This window comes from Oncorhynchus kisutch, linkage group LG24 (assembly GCF_002021735.2).
Source record: "Oncorhynchus kisutch isolate 150728-3 linkage group LG24, Okis_V2, whole genome shotgun sequence".
Classification (NCBI taxonomy): Eukaryota; Metazoa; Chordata; class Actinopteri; order Salmoniformes; family Salmonidae; genus Oncorhynchus; species Oncorhynchus kisutch.
Genome location: NC_034197.2, coordinates 16,013,635 through 16,026,980, shown reverse-complemented (window position 1 = coordinate 16,026,980; position 13,346 = coordinate 16,013,635). Strand labels below are relative to the sequence as shown.

Below are 13,346 nucleotides of genomic sequence, written 5' to 3'. Positions count from 1 at the left end.
CCCTCCTCACCCTGGAACCCTCCTCACCCTGGCTCCCTCCTCACCCAGGATCCCTCCTTACCTTGGTTCCCCCAGCAACCCCTTGGGAAGGCTCAGCCAGGCTCTGGTAGATGCCAGCCAGGACACACTCATTATGACACAGAACCAGCTGCCTCTCAGCTCCTAGATGTTTAACACACTGGGCTCTCTGAGACTGGGGGTTTATTCTGTATGTGAATGGGGATTTATTCTGCCAATCGAATCTCTTTTTGCTGCTATTTCCGTTGTTGCTCCTCTTATTATTGTGACATGATTGCCCCGTGTGGACAGGAGAAGTAACCTCAAACACGAAGGAACATATTGTGTAAACATAGCCCATATACACAAAAGTTTGTTCGTACTCCTATTTGAACACACTCACAACACGCGGAGACACACACACACATCCCGGGATATTAAAAGATGATATTATACAATGAGATGGCACCAGGTCTCTGCTCCATGCCTCCTTATCTGTCTCTCTGTCGGTCTGTCTGTCTGAGCAGCTGATAAATGCTCTGGCTGAGGGATGAATTGCTGGCTGTCACTGGTAATCATGAGGTTGTCTGGCAGCATCCAAAGTGCTTTTATTTCTGCCCATTAGTTTGGTGTAGAAATGCGTAGGGAGTCTGGGCCGCTCTGCCTTCATTCTCTGACTGATGCAGGACCCGCTGTGATCACTGAAAACATGACAGCGTAGCTCTATTATATTCCACTACGCCGCTGTCTATCTAACCAATCTCCTTCACACTAGATGTATAGGACTGTAAAGGACCCTATACCATCCACATATGAGCTAGCCTTGTTCCAGTACATGGCGTCCTGCACTGTGTGAGTGTGTGTGTGTGTGTGTGTGGGGGGGGGGGGGGCACCAAAAATGTTAAAAGCCTCTGTCTGAATGTGGAACACTGGAGACGTCAATCTGTGGGAGAAGCACCTTGAAGTCTTCTGTTCTGAGGAGAGGCTGATCAAAGTCTGCTTAACAAAGATGGTCTGAACTCAGCTGTTATGTGCTGCATCTCTTGTTTCTGTCTGTCTACTGTGTGCTACTTTACCCAATCTTCATTTACCTGGCTGATCCTACCGGAGCGTCGGGCCTATCTCCTCTCTGTGCCCCTTTTGTGTTTGTGCTGTGTGTTCTCCTGTCTGAATGTCAATGAACCGTGGTCTCAACAATGTATTAGCAACAGAAGCTCCTGGTGATTACAGATGACACATCTAAGCCTTCCTTTCTTTCCCTCCCTCTCCTCCCTCCCGTTCTCCTCTCTCCCGTTCTCCTCTCTCCCGTTCTCCTCTCTCACAGGAGATTGCAGCTTACTTGATAACGTTTGAAAAGCATGAGGAATGGCTAACGACGTCCCCTAAAACAAGGTAAGTGAGGCAGTCTCCCAAGAAACAACTGCAAAGTACAATTTTCTTCACAGGAAAAGCTACACTGTGCCTTTTAGTTTTACACAGACTGATAAAAAAATAGAAAAATGATCCGTCTCGTGCTGAGTACCAGGAATCCCTCCTGCACCACTCAGAAAACCACTCCCTTCATGTCAAGAGTCAGATGCCTGTTTAATATTACAATCTGCCTGATGGCAGTTTGGAAAACTTTGCACCTTTCAAAAGCTATTTGAGCCAGACGATGGAATATTAATGTTGACTAATAATTGCCTTTTAGCGGCCCAATTAACACAACATGCACTCCTCTGGTCTCCGCTGTGACTGTGATGCTAATGTGTTGGTATCTGTCTGCACATTCACACACTCTCCAATAGAAAGAACTGGGTTTGCATTGAGAGCTCCTTCTGCGCGGGCCAGGAGAGACAGAGGGGAATGTGGATATGAATGTCAATAAGAGGTCACTGTTGGAAAAGAAAAATGATGGCGGCCCCGTGATGCTGTCCATGATAAGTAACATGATATGCCAACACATCTACAAGCCGTGTCCTATCAACGTGTTCGCTCGCGTCTGACACATGGAATTAAATGTCAACCGTGTTGATGTTATTTCCACGGCAACATTATTTACTCTTATTTCTACAACGTGTAATTCCCTTTCTGGATGCTGATTGGCTGCAGCACGGTTCCCGGACATTTTTTTTTAAATAAATATTTGACGCCGGTAACTCTTCATTTGACTAGCTTTTACTCATCTCCCGCTGTCAGGCAGTTCTGGGTTTTGACTTGCTTGGCCTTCTCTAGCCTTTCTCCGTCTACCTCGCCATCCTCCCCATGCTCTTCTGTCTGTATGCAGCGAACACAGAACACACAACACAGCCCCACATACACACTGATCTAACACATTCTGATGAGGAATCCTCACTCACGCAGCGAGCCATCCCTGGTGTTATTAACAGTCCTCATCCATGTGTAACTGTACTGTTGGCCCTCTGACACACAGATCATTCCTCTCTTCTCCTCTGCCTGCCAGGGACATTGATAATGGCTCCACATAAAGAAAGTGCCAATTAGTTTTCCTGTGTAATTGTAGAAGAGGGCCCAAAGAGCACCCTGGCCTCTACTCTACACCTTCTTATCATCAACCCACAACAATTAACTCAACACACCAGGCCTCCTTGTCTTCAGACACCAGTGGAATATTTGACATTAGGCCCAATGTTATTAACTGCTGTCTCCAGGAACATGTAAAACAGCCGGCTCTGTTATCTAGTTGTACTAACCGTAACTGAAATGGAAAAACCCAGGGAAACTGAACACCCAGTGGTATTAACATAAGTACAGGAGCGGTACTCTGGAGAATGAAGGGACCGATAGACAGTAACAGGGAAAGCTCGAGGCTTGAGTCACACATTGTCCAATCAGCATCCAGTTGGACTATAATGGTGATGGCGGTGGAGTCTCTGTGACTCACTGTCAACCAGCCTGCTGGGTCCTAGAGGAGACTCGTGTGGGTGCTGATGTCTTAGTAGATGTGGCACTGAGGGATGAGATAAAGGCTGGGGGCCAGACAGAGCCACGGAGCCTACAGAGGAATGGACAGGAGCAGAGCTGAACTTGACATGGATGAGAGGAGCTGCTTTATTAGGGCTGTTATGGCGTTTATGTACGGGGGCCGGACGAGGTGAGCTGGCCAGGCAGGAGTGGAGAGGGTGGGGCTGGAAAGGGGGAGGCTGGTGGAGTGTTTGTGTTCTTGGAGCAGTCCGTCAGACAGAGAGAGTAAAGTGTTGTGACAAACAGGGTAGCAGGGTGATTGATGGGAATCTGATTGATGGGCTGTAATCTTTCTCTTACAGCACTTTGCCGAGAGGTCACAGGTCAGGGTTCGCACAAGGGAGAGCAGTGCTTGGGACCTGGACGGAGGGCCATTTGTCATCACAGACACACCTCGGAGTGTGTGTGTGTGTAGCCAGGTCATAAACATGCTAAAAGGAGAGGGGAGTGGGGGAGAGGGGGAACGGGGCGAGTAGAGAGCTCAAAGAGCTGACGCAAGCTGTTTAACCAAGGTGACACAAAACCCAGGACAAGCATGGAGATGACATGACACACTGCCAACACACTGCCAACATGGAGGATAAATAATGAATAGGCAAATAAGGAGTGAGTGTAGTGAGTGGTATTACGCGCACATTTGATCTATTAGCTATTTGTTACATGGGCCGAGCCGCCTACTGAATATTCATTCCATCCAGTGTTTGAGTTGGTTTGTTTTGGGTCCGATCTGTTTGTTTATCCTTCCTGAGTCAGAAGAGGCCTGGCAGCAGCCAGGGGAGAGAAGTCGAGCGGCAGAGTGATTGATGTGCGGAGTCTTAGTAATACACATTCCCTTTCAGATAGGAAGTGCAACAGCGCTTAAAATCAATAGCAGCGCTCTCCCACTGACTGCTAGAACAGCCCTACAGCTAATTCAGACTGCACCTGTCAGAGCCAGGGGAATCTTTCCCAACTTTCATTTACACCCCAACGCTAGAGCGAGCTGCTTGCGCTGGTTTCCATTTCCATTAGAGGGAGAGGCTGGTATAATGGCTTTAATGAACGCCTGGCCTGCGGTGTGATTTAACATCGCTCTTACCATATACCTCTCCTCTCTCTCTGAATGGAGGGAACAGACTAAAGGGACAATTAGGATTTCTACACCCTGCATCCAACGCAGATGGCCACATTCATTATTTCTGTGGACCTTTTTAAAGAGCGGCTTGAAGTGTTGAGGCTGGCGTGCTGCTGGGAGGGAAATGAGAGCAGGACAGGACAGGATAGGACAGGACAGGACAAACTGACACCATAGCTGTAGACAGTGATCTGGTGGATAGTGAATAGTCAGTCAACCTCATGCTATGCTTCATGTAATAAGGACCAGACATTTATGTCCATCACAAATGACACAAATGGATGCCTGAGGAGTCTTTTTGAAATGTGCAGCCCAGGTGCATGGTGCAGACAAGAACAGGCAGAGAGCGAACCAGTTCAGACTGAGAGCTGTATGGGTAAAGAACAGTCTGTCAGGAGGGGTGTTGGACACCTTAGCGTCGTAGAGGGATCGCTCATTAACGACAGAGTACCCTTTTAAATGACACACATTACTATTACACAGGAACGGTTTCTGATGACTGCAGCCAATCACAAAGTGGATCTGAGGGAGTGCTCCAGTCCTTTTGACCAGTGTGTGTGTGTGTGTGTGTGTGTGTGTGTGTGTTGTCTGTCTGTCTGTCTGTCTGTCTGTCTGTCTGTCTGTCTGTCTGTCTGTCTGTCTGTCTGTCTGTCTGTCTGTCTGTCTGTCTGTCTGTCTGTCTGTGTGTGTGTGTGTGTGTGTGTGTGTGTGTGTGTGTGTGTGTGTGTGTGTGTGTGTGTGTGTGTGTGTCTCTGTCTGTCTGTCTGTGTGTGTGTGTGTGTGTGTGTGTGTCTTTGTTTCCTCCCCTATCCCCTTCAGTAGTCAGAGAGAACAAACACTGACTTGTTATGGCTCCTGGAAACCATCAGATGGAGCAGTGGGCTATGTCAGCTTTTCACCTCTGTTTTAACACACAAACACACCATGTACTCTCTTATATTGAAACTATCAAACAATAAGTACCTTTCCACTGAGGGGCCACAATGACACTGAACCTACGGCCCCCGTGTCCCAGAGCAATAGCCCTCTCTCCTCTCCTCCCACATTCACAGAGTCCCTTCAGACAGCTTCCAAAGACAATGCCTTTATTAAAACCTACAGCACCACTGCCACCCCAGAGGCACCGACACACCAACCAACAGCAGTCTAGCTAAGTGGGTGTGTAAGTGTGTTAGAGAGACTGTTTGTTTTTCTTTGTGTGTTAGTGCCTGTTAGTGTCTGGGTGTGGATGTCTATAATGATGTGTGGGTGTGTTTTAATGAGTAAGTGTAGATAGGAGTGTGTGTATCGTTCAGCTGCTGGTCAGCATGACATTATGTGTGTCTGGGCCTGCCTGCTGTAGTCAATCAGTCCCATGTGTAACGTGAACACTTCTGTCACCTCTTCTGGCACATGGTGGGAGACGTGCTCAGCTGGACTTTGTGTGTGTGTGCATGTGTGTGTCTGTGAGGAGGGTGTGTGATGGTGTTTGGGCCTAATGCTTTGTGGCATTGTGGGCTTACACTGGTTCAGAGGAGAGAAGAGGAGGAAGAGAGGGGGAAGGACAGGAGCAGCGTGGGAAGAGAGGGGGAAGGACAGGAGCAGTGTGGGAAGAGAGGAGGAAGAGAGGGGGAAGGACAGGAGCAGTGTGGAAAGAGAGGAGGAAGAGAGGGGGAAGGACAGGAGCAGCGTGGGAAGAGAGGGGGAAGGATAGGAGCAGCGTGGGAAGAGAGGGGGAAGGACAGGAGCAGCGTGGGAAGAGAGGGGGAAGGACAGGAGCAGCGTGGGAAGAGAGGGGGAAGGACAGGAGCAGCGTGGGAAGAGAGGAGGAAGGACAGGAGCAGCGTGGGAAGAGAGGGGGAAGGACAGGAGCAGTGTGGGAAGAGAGGAGGAAGAGAGGATGAAGACAGGGGGAAGAGAGGAGGAAGAGAGGGGGAAGAGAGGAGGAAGGACAGGAGCAGCTTGGGAAGAGAGGAGGAAGAGAGGAGGAAGGACAGGAGCAGTGTGGGAAGAGAGGAGGAAGAGAGGGGGAAGGACAGGAGCAGCGTGGGAAGAGAGGAGGAAGAGAGGGGGAAGAGAGGAGGAAGGACAGGAGCAGCGTGGGAAGAGAGGGGGAAGGACAGGAGCAGCGTGGGAAGAGAGGGGGAAGAGAGGAAGAAGAGAGGAGGAAGAGAGGGGGAAGAGAGGAGGAAGGACAGGAGCAGCGTGGGAAGAGAGGGGGAAGAGAGGAAGAAGAGAGGAGGAAGAGAGGGGGAAGAGGGGAGGAAGAGGGGGAAGAGAGAGGGAAGAGAGGGAAGAGGGGAGGCAGAGAGGGGGAAGAGGGGAGGAAGAGGGGGAAGAGAAGAGGAAGGACAGACATTGGCACAAGAGTCATCTTGCATATGGGGCGTTCTATGGAATACATGTTTGTCAGACCTTGTGAATGTTTTATCTCTGTGTTGGTTGGAAGCACAGCCCTCTGAGAGCAGGCAGAGTAAAGTCTGCCTGTCCTACCCTCCCTCGTCCCCCACCCTAACTGTCTGCCTGTCCTACCCTCCCTCGTCCCCCACCCTAACTGTCTGCCTGCCTGCCCTACCCTCCCTCGTCCCCCACCCTAACTGTCTGCCTGCCCTACCCTCCCTCGTCCCCCACCCTAACTGTCTGTGTTGAGGAGGTGGAGATGGGAGAGTCATGATGGATGTGTTGAGGTGGAGATGGGGAGAGTCATGATGGATGTGTTGAGGAGGTGGAGATGAGGGAGTCATGATGGATGTGTTTAGGAGGTGGAGATGGGAGAGTCATGATGGATGTGGTGAGAAGAGAGTGGAGGAGGTGGAGATGGGAGAGTCATGATGGATGTGTTGAGGAGGTGGAGATGGGAGAGTCATGATGGATGTGTTGAGGAGGTGGAGATGGGAGAGACATGATGGATGTGTTGAGAAGAGAGTGGAGGAGGTGGAGATGGGAGAGTCATGATGGATGTGTTGAGGAGGTGGAGATGGGAGAGTCATGATGGATGTGTTGAGGAGGTGGAGATGGGAGAGTCATGATGGATGTGTTGAGAAGAGAGTGGAGGAGGTGGAGATGGGAGAGTCATGATGGATGTGTTGAGGAGGTGGAGATGGGAGAGTCATGATGGATGTGTTGAGGTGGAGATGGGGAGAGTCATGATGGATGTGTTGAGGAGGTGGAGATGAGGGAGTCATGATGGATGTGTTTAGGAGGTGGAGATGGAAGAGTCATGATGGATGTGTTGAGAAGAGAGTGGAGGAGGTGGAGATGGGAGAGTCATGATGGATGTGTTGAGGAGGTGGAGATGGGAGAGTCATGATGGATGTGTTGAGGAGGTGGAGATGGGAGAGTCATGATGGATGTGTTGAGGAGGTGGAGATGGGAGAGTCATGATGGATGTGGTGAGAAGAGAGTGGAGGAGGTGGAGATGGGAGAGTCATGATGGATGTGTTGAGAGGAGAGTGGAGGAGGTGGAGATGGGAGAGTCATGATGGATGTGTTGAGGAGGTGGAGATGGGAGAGTCATGATGGATGTGTTGAGGAGGTGGAGATGGGAGAGTCATGATGGATGTGGTGAGGAGGTGGAGATGGGAGAGTCATGATGGATGTGTTGAGGAGGTGGAGATGGGAGAGTCATGATGGATGTGTTGAGAAGAGAGTGGATGAGGTGGAGATGAGAGAGTCATGATGGATGTGTTGAGGAGGTGGAGATGGGAGAGTCATGATGGATGTGGTGAGGAGGTGGAGATGGGAGAGTCATGATGGATGTGTTGAGGAGGTGGAGATGGGAGAGTCATGATGGATGTGTTGAGAAGAGAGTGGAGGAGGTGGAGATGAGAGAGTCATGATGGATGTGTTGAGGAGGTGGAGATGGGAGAGTCATGATGGATGTGGTGAGGAGGTGGAGATGGGAGAGTCATGATGGATGTGTTGAGGAGGTGGAGATGGGAGAGTCATGATGGATGTGTTGAGGAGGTGGAGATGGGAGAGTCATGATGGATGTGGTGAGGAGGTGGAAATGGGAGAGTCATGATGGATGTGTTGAGGAGGTGGAGATGGGAGAGTCATGATGGATGTGTTGAGGAGGTGGAGATGGGGGGAGTCATGATGGATGTGTTGAGGAGGTGGAGATGGGAGAGTCATGATGGATGTGTTGAGGAGGTGGAGATGGGAGAGTCATGATGGATGTGTTGAGGAGGTGGAGATGGGGGGAGTCATGATGGATGTGTTGAGGAGGTGGAGATGGGGGGAGTCGTGATGGATGTGTTGAGGAGGTGGAGATGGGAGAGTCATGATGGATGTGTTGAGGAGGTGGAGATGGGAGAGTCATGATGGATGTGTTGAGGAGGTGGAGATGGGAGAGTCATGATGGATGTGGTGAGGAGGTGGAGATGGGAGAGTCATGATGGATGTGTTGAGGAGGTGGAGATAGGGGGAGTCATGATGGATGTGTTGAGGAGGTGGAGATGGGGGGAGTCATGATGGATGTGGTGAGGAGGTGGAGATGGGGGGAGTCATGATGGATGTGGTGAGGAGGTGGAGATGGGAGAGTCATGATGGATGTGTTGAGGAGGTGGAGATGGGAGAGTCATGATGGATGTGTTGAGGAGGTGGAGATGGGAGAGTCATGATGTATGTGGTGAGAAGAGAGGTTAGGGGCACTCACATGCACAGAGGGAGAGCTGGAGAAACACAGAAGAAACAACAACAGATAGAGACATAGCAAGATGAGCGATGGATTCAATTGACAGATGGAAACAAAGCCCTGTGGTTTAGGGGAGAGGAGTGAGAACGCAAACGCTCAATAGATTACTGAGAGACAGAGAGAGAGAGAGCTCCTTGGCAACTTAATAGAGCCTTGTGTTTGTGTGTCCTTTAAAGTAATACTTAGCTGAACCCCAGGAAGCAGTGTGGCCTGAGGACGGTAGACTAGATGGATGGTTCACTACATCCTTGGTGATGTATACTAGCCTACTTTTGCAAGGCTCTTCTCCAGAGCTTCCTTAGTAAAGCATAGGCTGTCCAGACATATTCTATACAGTAAAGAAATGGCTGATAATAAATAGTAGTAGTAACAGGATCAACTTTGTGAATTAGCCTTTATCCTGAGTGAATGCTTGTACAATGCAAACTACTCCTCACACACAGCTGCTACAATGTCAAAGACATCAGGCAAAAGGCTTGTGTGTTAATGGAGATGAATTCAGTATTAATAATAAACTCACTCTGAACACAACGACTCCTCAGTAGTTGGAAAACAGACAGCAGAAACCCCTGTGTTGGTTTGCCAACACGTAGGAGGATGAAATGAACTGCAGCCAGTAACTGGCCACGGAGAGGAGAGGAGAGGAAAGGAGAGGAGAGGAGAGGAGAGGAGAGGGGAGGGGAGGGGAGAGGTAAGGAGAGGAGAGGAGAGGAGAGGAGAGGAGAGGAGAGGAGAGGGGAGAGGAAAGGAGAGGAGAGGAGGGGAGAGGAGAGGAGAGGAGAGGAGAGGAGAGGAGAGGAGAGGAGAGGAGAGGAGAGGAGAGGAGAGGAGAGGAGAGGAGAGGAGAGGAGAGGAGAGGAGAGGAGAGGAGAGGAGAGGAGAGGAGAGGAGAGGGGATGAATAAATAAGAGGGGAGGAAGTTGATGTCAAGCAGGTGTTCAAGGATAAAAGTGTCAGCCAAGCGAGCCAAGCGAGATGGGGAGAAGAAGTGCTGCCTCTGCAGCGTGATAATAAAGACTTAATTCAATTAGTGCTTCTGCACCGGTGAGCAGAGCCACAGAGCAGGGAGCGGGCCAGAGCCACAGAGCAGGGAGTGGGCCAGAGCCACAGAGCAGGGAGTGGGCCAGAGCCACAGAGCAGGGAGCGGGCCAGAGCCACAGAGCAGGGAGCGGGCCAGAGCCACAGAGCAGGGAGCGGGCCAGAGCCACAGAGCAGGGAGTGGGCCAGAGCCACAGAGCAGGGAGTGGGCCAGAGCCACAGAGCAGGGAGCGGGCCAGAGCCACAGAGCAGGGAGCGGGCCAGAGCCACAGAGCAGGGAGCGGGCCAGAGCCACAGAGCAGGGAGTGGGCCAGAGCCACAGAGGAGGGAGCGGGCCAGAGCCACAGAGCAGGGAGCGGGCCAGAGCCACAGAGCAGGGAGCGGGCCAGAGCCACAGAGCAGGGAGCGGGCCAGAGCCACAGAGAGGCCAGAGTAATAGGAGCTGGCTGCTTTGCTGTCAGAGAGCAGGGGCAGAGGTACGCCCCGGGCCTCTGAGACACCCAACCAGCCCTGCCCTGCAGGTACTTAATGTTTGCACACACACATAACCTCAATATACACACATTTACTGTACGCTCAACCTACACACACCCTAGGCGAGGACAGGCATGGCTGTCCCCTGCTGCCTCCACATTCCTCTTTTCCTCTCATCTCTCCCATTGTTCTATTTCCTGCCTGCCTCTGGTTGTCTCCCTCTTTGTCCTGCATACTACTGTACTCTACTCTGCTGGTCTTTACTGAGCAGAAAGAAGCCTTATGTTGGTGTCAGTGACTTGTATTGGGAACTCTGAGTCCCTATTTTGGTTGTGCCTCTCTGCTGGGTGCTGTCCTGTAGGCATATGGTGTGAGCGGATCCCGGATCCTGTCCCCCTCTCTGAGGCCCCCAGGGGCCACCCGTCAAAGCCCCCCATGCCAGGCCCGAATCCGGGCCACAGCTCTGTCCTAGGGTGTGGTTACGGAACAACCCTCTCTGATTGGCTGATCATCCCAGCCCACAGGAGGCTCCCTGGCACAGTCAGGCCTCCTTTAGACCGAAACAGTAACACACAGTAAGGACAGGACAGGACACACAGCCCCAATCATACTGTTTGTTGTTATGTAAAGAGAAGGAGAAAATAGATCCTGGAAGACTGCCAGGGAACTGGGTGAATCACAGGCTTACACACACACACACACACACACACACACACACACACACAAACACACACACACACTGTGCTTGTCCCACTCAACTTTGCCTTCTGTGGCACTCAGTCCAGCTGAGGCTCAGTGTGCAGGAAGTACACAGGCTGACAAGGTGACACGCAGCGTAGCTCCCCTTTAGCGAGTCGTGTGACAGGGCAGCGGCGGGGGTGACCTCACGCCCCCCCACATCATCATCCTGAGAGTGAGGAGGAGGAGACGTATCCTCCCAGGCCTCGTGTGTCTTAATAATGCATCATCAGGCATGATATAAGCGACCATTGGTGCTCAAGCCTTTACTTCTCTCTCTCTCTCTTTTTCCTCCCTATAGGCCTATATAACACAGAAATGCCGCATTGGCTCTATCAATGCTCTCTCAGAAAGACGCTGAACCTACTGAATATTGTTGAATCCTGATGATGATTTGTCCTAATATATTTCACATAACGTCGGCCTACTCCCTTCTGTATAAAATACCCCCGGAGGCAGACCTCCCTCGTTCTCTCCTTCTCTTAACCACTTCATTACAAAGTAGAGGAAGACGAGGTGGGGGGATGCGGAGGAAGGCCGTTTATGAATTTTGCATTACTGAATTCATTAATTAAAATATAAGAAGTCAATTGATAAATTATTCAGGCTTTTTGTTATGTGTGTTTGAGAAAGGGAGGATGGGGAAAAGAGAGGTGAGAGCGCATTTCAAATTGGAAAATTAATATTCATAACTTTTTTTAATGAACTAATAAAATGGCTATCAATTTCATTTTTAACAAAGGTTTAATTAACAAACGGTACAATTCTCTCAATCCTCTCAGGGGTTGACTACAATTCAACAGTGCCCCCCCCCCCCCCCCCCCATTCATGACACTTCCTGGGAACCTCATTCACTTCTTATAACTCATAACACCATCTAATATTCCACCAAACTCCTATCTTCTTCGATTGATTAATTGATTGTTGATTGAGACTAATGATTCGGTCTGAATTGCCCCGGTTGGAGGCATACTGTACAGTAGGTAGAATAAGCAATGAACTAAACTGAGGAATTTCAGCCCCCATTTTACTCCGTAAAATAATTGATTCGCTTAATATCAATTTCTCCCATTTACAATGGAGTCATTTTTGTGTGGTTCTTCCGTGTGTCTATAACGGTGCTGGGCCAGAATTATGGAGACGGCTCGTCTTAGATATATAGCAGCCCTCGTGGTGACCCTAAAGCCAGCCCCGCACAATGTATTATTGTGATAGCGATATGATTATGTAGGAATGGACATGAAGAGTTTCCATTATTTACAGGTGACGTGCCCGTTGAATTGGCAATGAATTGGCTGGTTTAATTACCTTCTCTGTCTAATCAAGCCTTCAGTGGAATAATGAAATAAGTCCTGTCCTGCCAACAAGGGAAGGAGGTGTCCGTCTGACTCTGTTCTGACATTAGAGGTAAGACAGGAAATTCATGCCCCGTGAGTGCAGGTTTAAGCCTCTGCTTCTCCATTCACTAGATTCTATACCTTCCTAGAGAGAGATGAGCTCAGCATGTTTGCAGCACCAACGTCTAGTAATGTGTGGAAACAGTCAAAACAGGCTATATTGTGGCCAATGTGGTCCCCCTCTGAACTGTTCACCAGTAGCCAGTCTGCCTCAGTGTCTCAGTAGAGCTGACAGACAACAGAACTGACAGTAGAAGAGTATGTGAATCTCCACCATAATCCAGTGTGTCTCAGTAGAACTGACAGGAGAACAGTATGTGAATCTCCACCATAATCCAGTGTGTCTCAGTGTGTCTCAGTAGAACTGACAGTAGAACAGTATGTGAATCTCCACCATAATCCAGTGTGTCTCAGTAGAACTGACAGGAGAACAATATGTGAATCTCCACCATAATCCAGTGTGTCTCAGTGTGTATCAGTAGAACTGACAGTAGAACAGTTTTCATGTGAGTGCCTTCTTGTGTTATATTTTTGCTAAATGTTTATCCTATTCATTGAGCTTTTCTTTTTTACTACTCTTATATTCACTTTATTACTTCTATTGTTGTTCCGTTGACGAGAGGTGAACCTGAAAGTAAGCATTCCGTTGCGCTGTGTACTCCACATACACGGAGTACTCCATATACACTGAGTACTCCACATACACGGAGTACTCCACATACACTGAGTACTCCATATACACTGAGTACTCCACATACACGGAGTACTCCACATACACTGAGTACTCCATATACACGGAGTACTCCACATACACTGAGTACTCCATATACACTGAGTACTCCACATACACTGAGTACTCCACATACACTGAGTACTCCATATACACTGAGTACTCCACATACACTGAGTACTCCACATACACTGTGTACTCCACATACACTGTGTACTC

At 49.7% G+C, this 13,346-nt stretch overlaps 1 protein-coding gene across 7 annotated transcripts in view; it reads left to right on the top strand.

The window, feature by feature from the left end:
* Positions 1-13,346, top strand: part of LOC109869206 (calmodulin-binding transcription activator 1) — a 435,704-nt gene that overhangs the window by 181,094 nt on the left and 241,264 nt on the right. For all 7 annotated transcript variants that reach the window (XM_031804278.1, XM_031804275.1, XM_031804274.1 and 4 more), the window contains one exon: positions 1,322-1,389. In XM_031804278.1, coding sequence (XP_031660138.1) covers positions 1,322-1,389 — 68 coding nt within the window. The remainder of the gene's footprint in view (positions 1-1,321; positions 1,390-13,346) is intronic.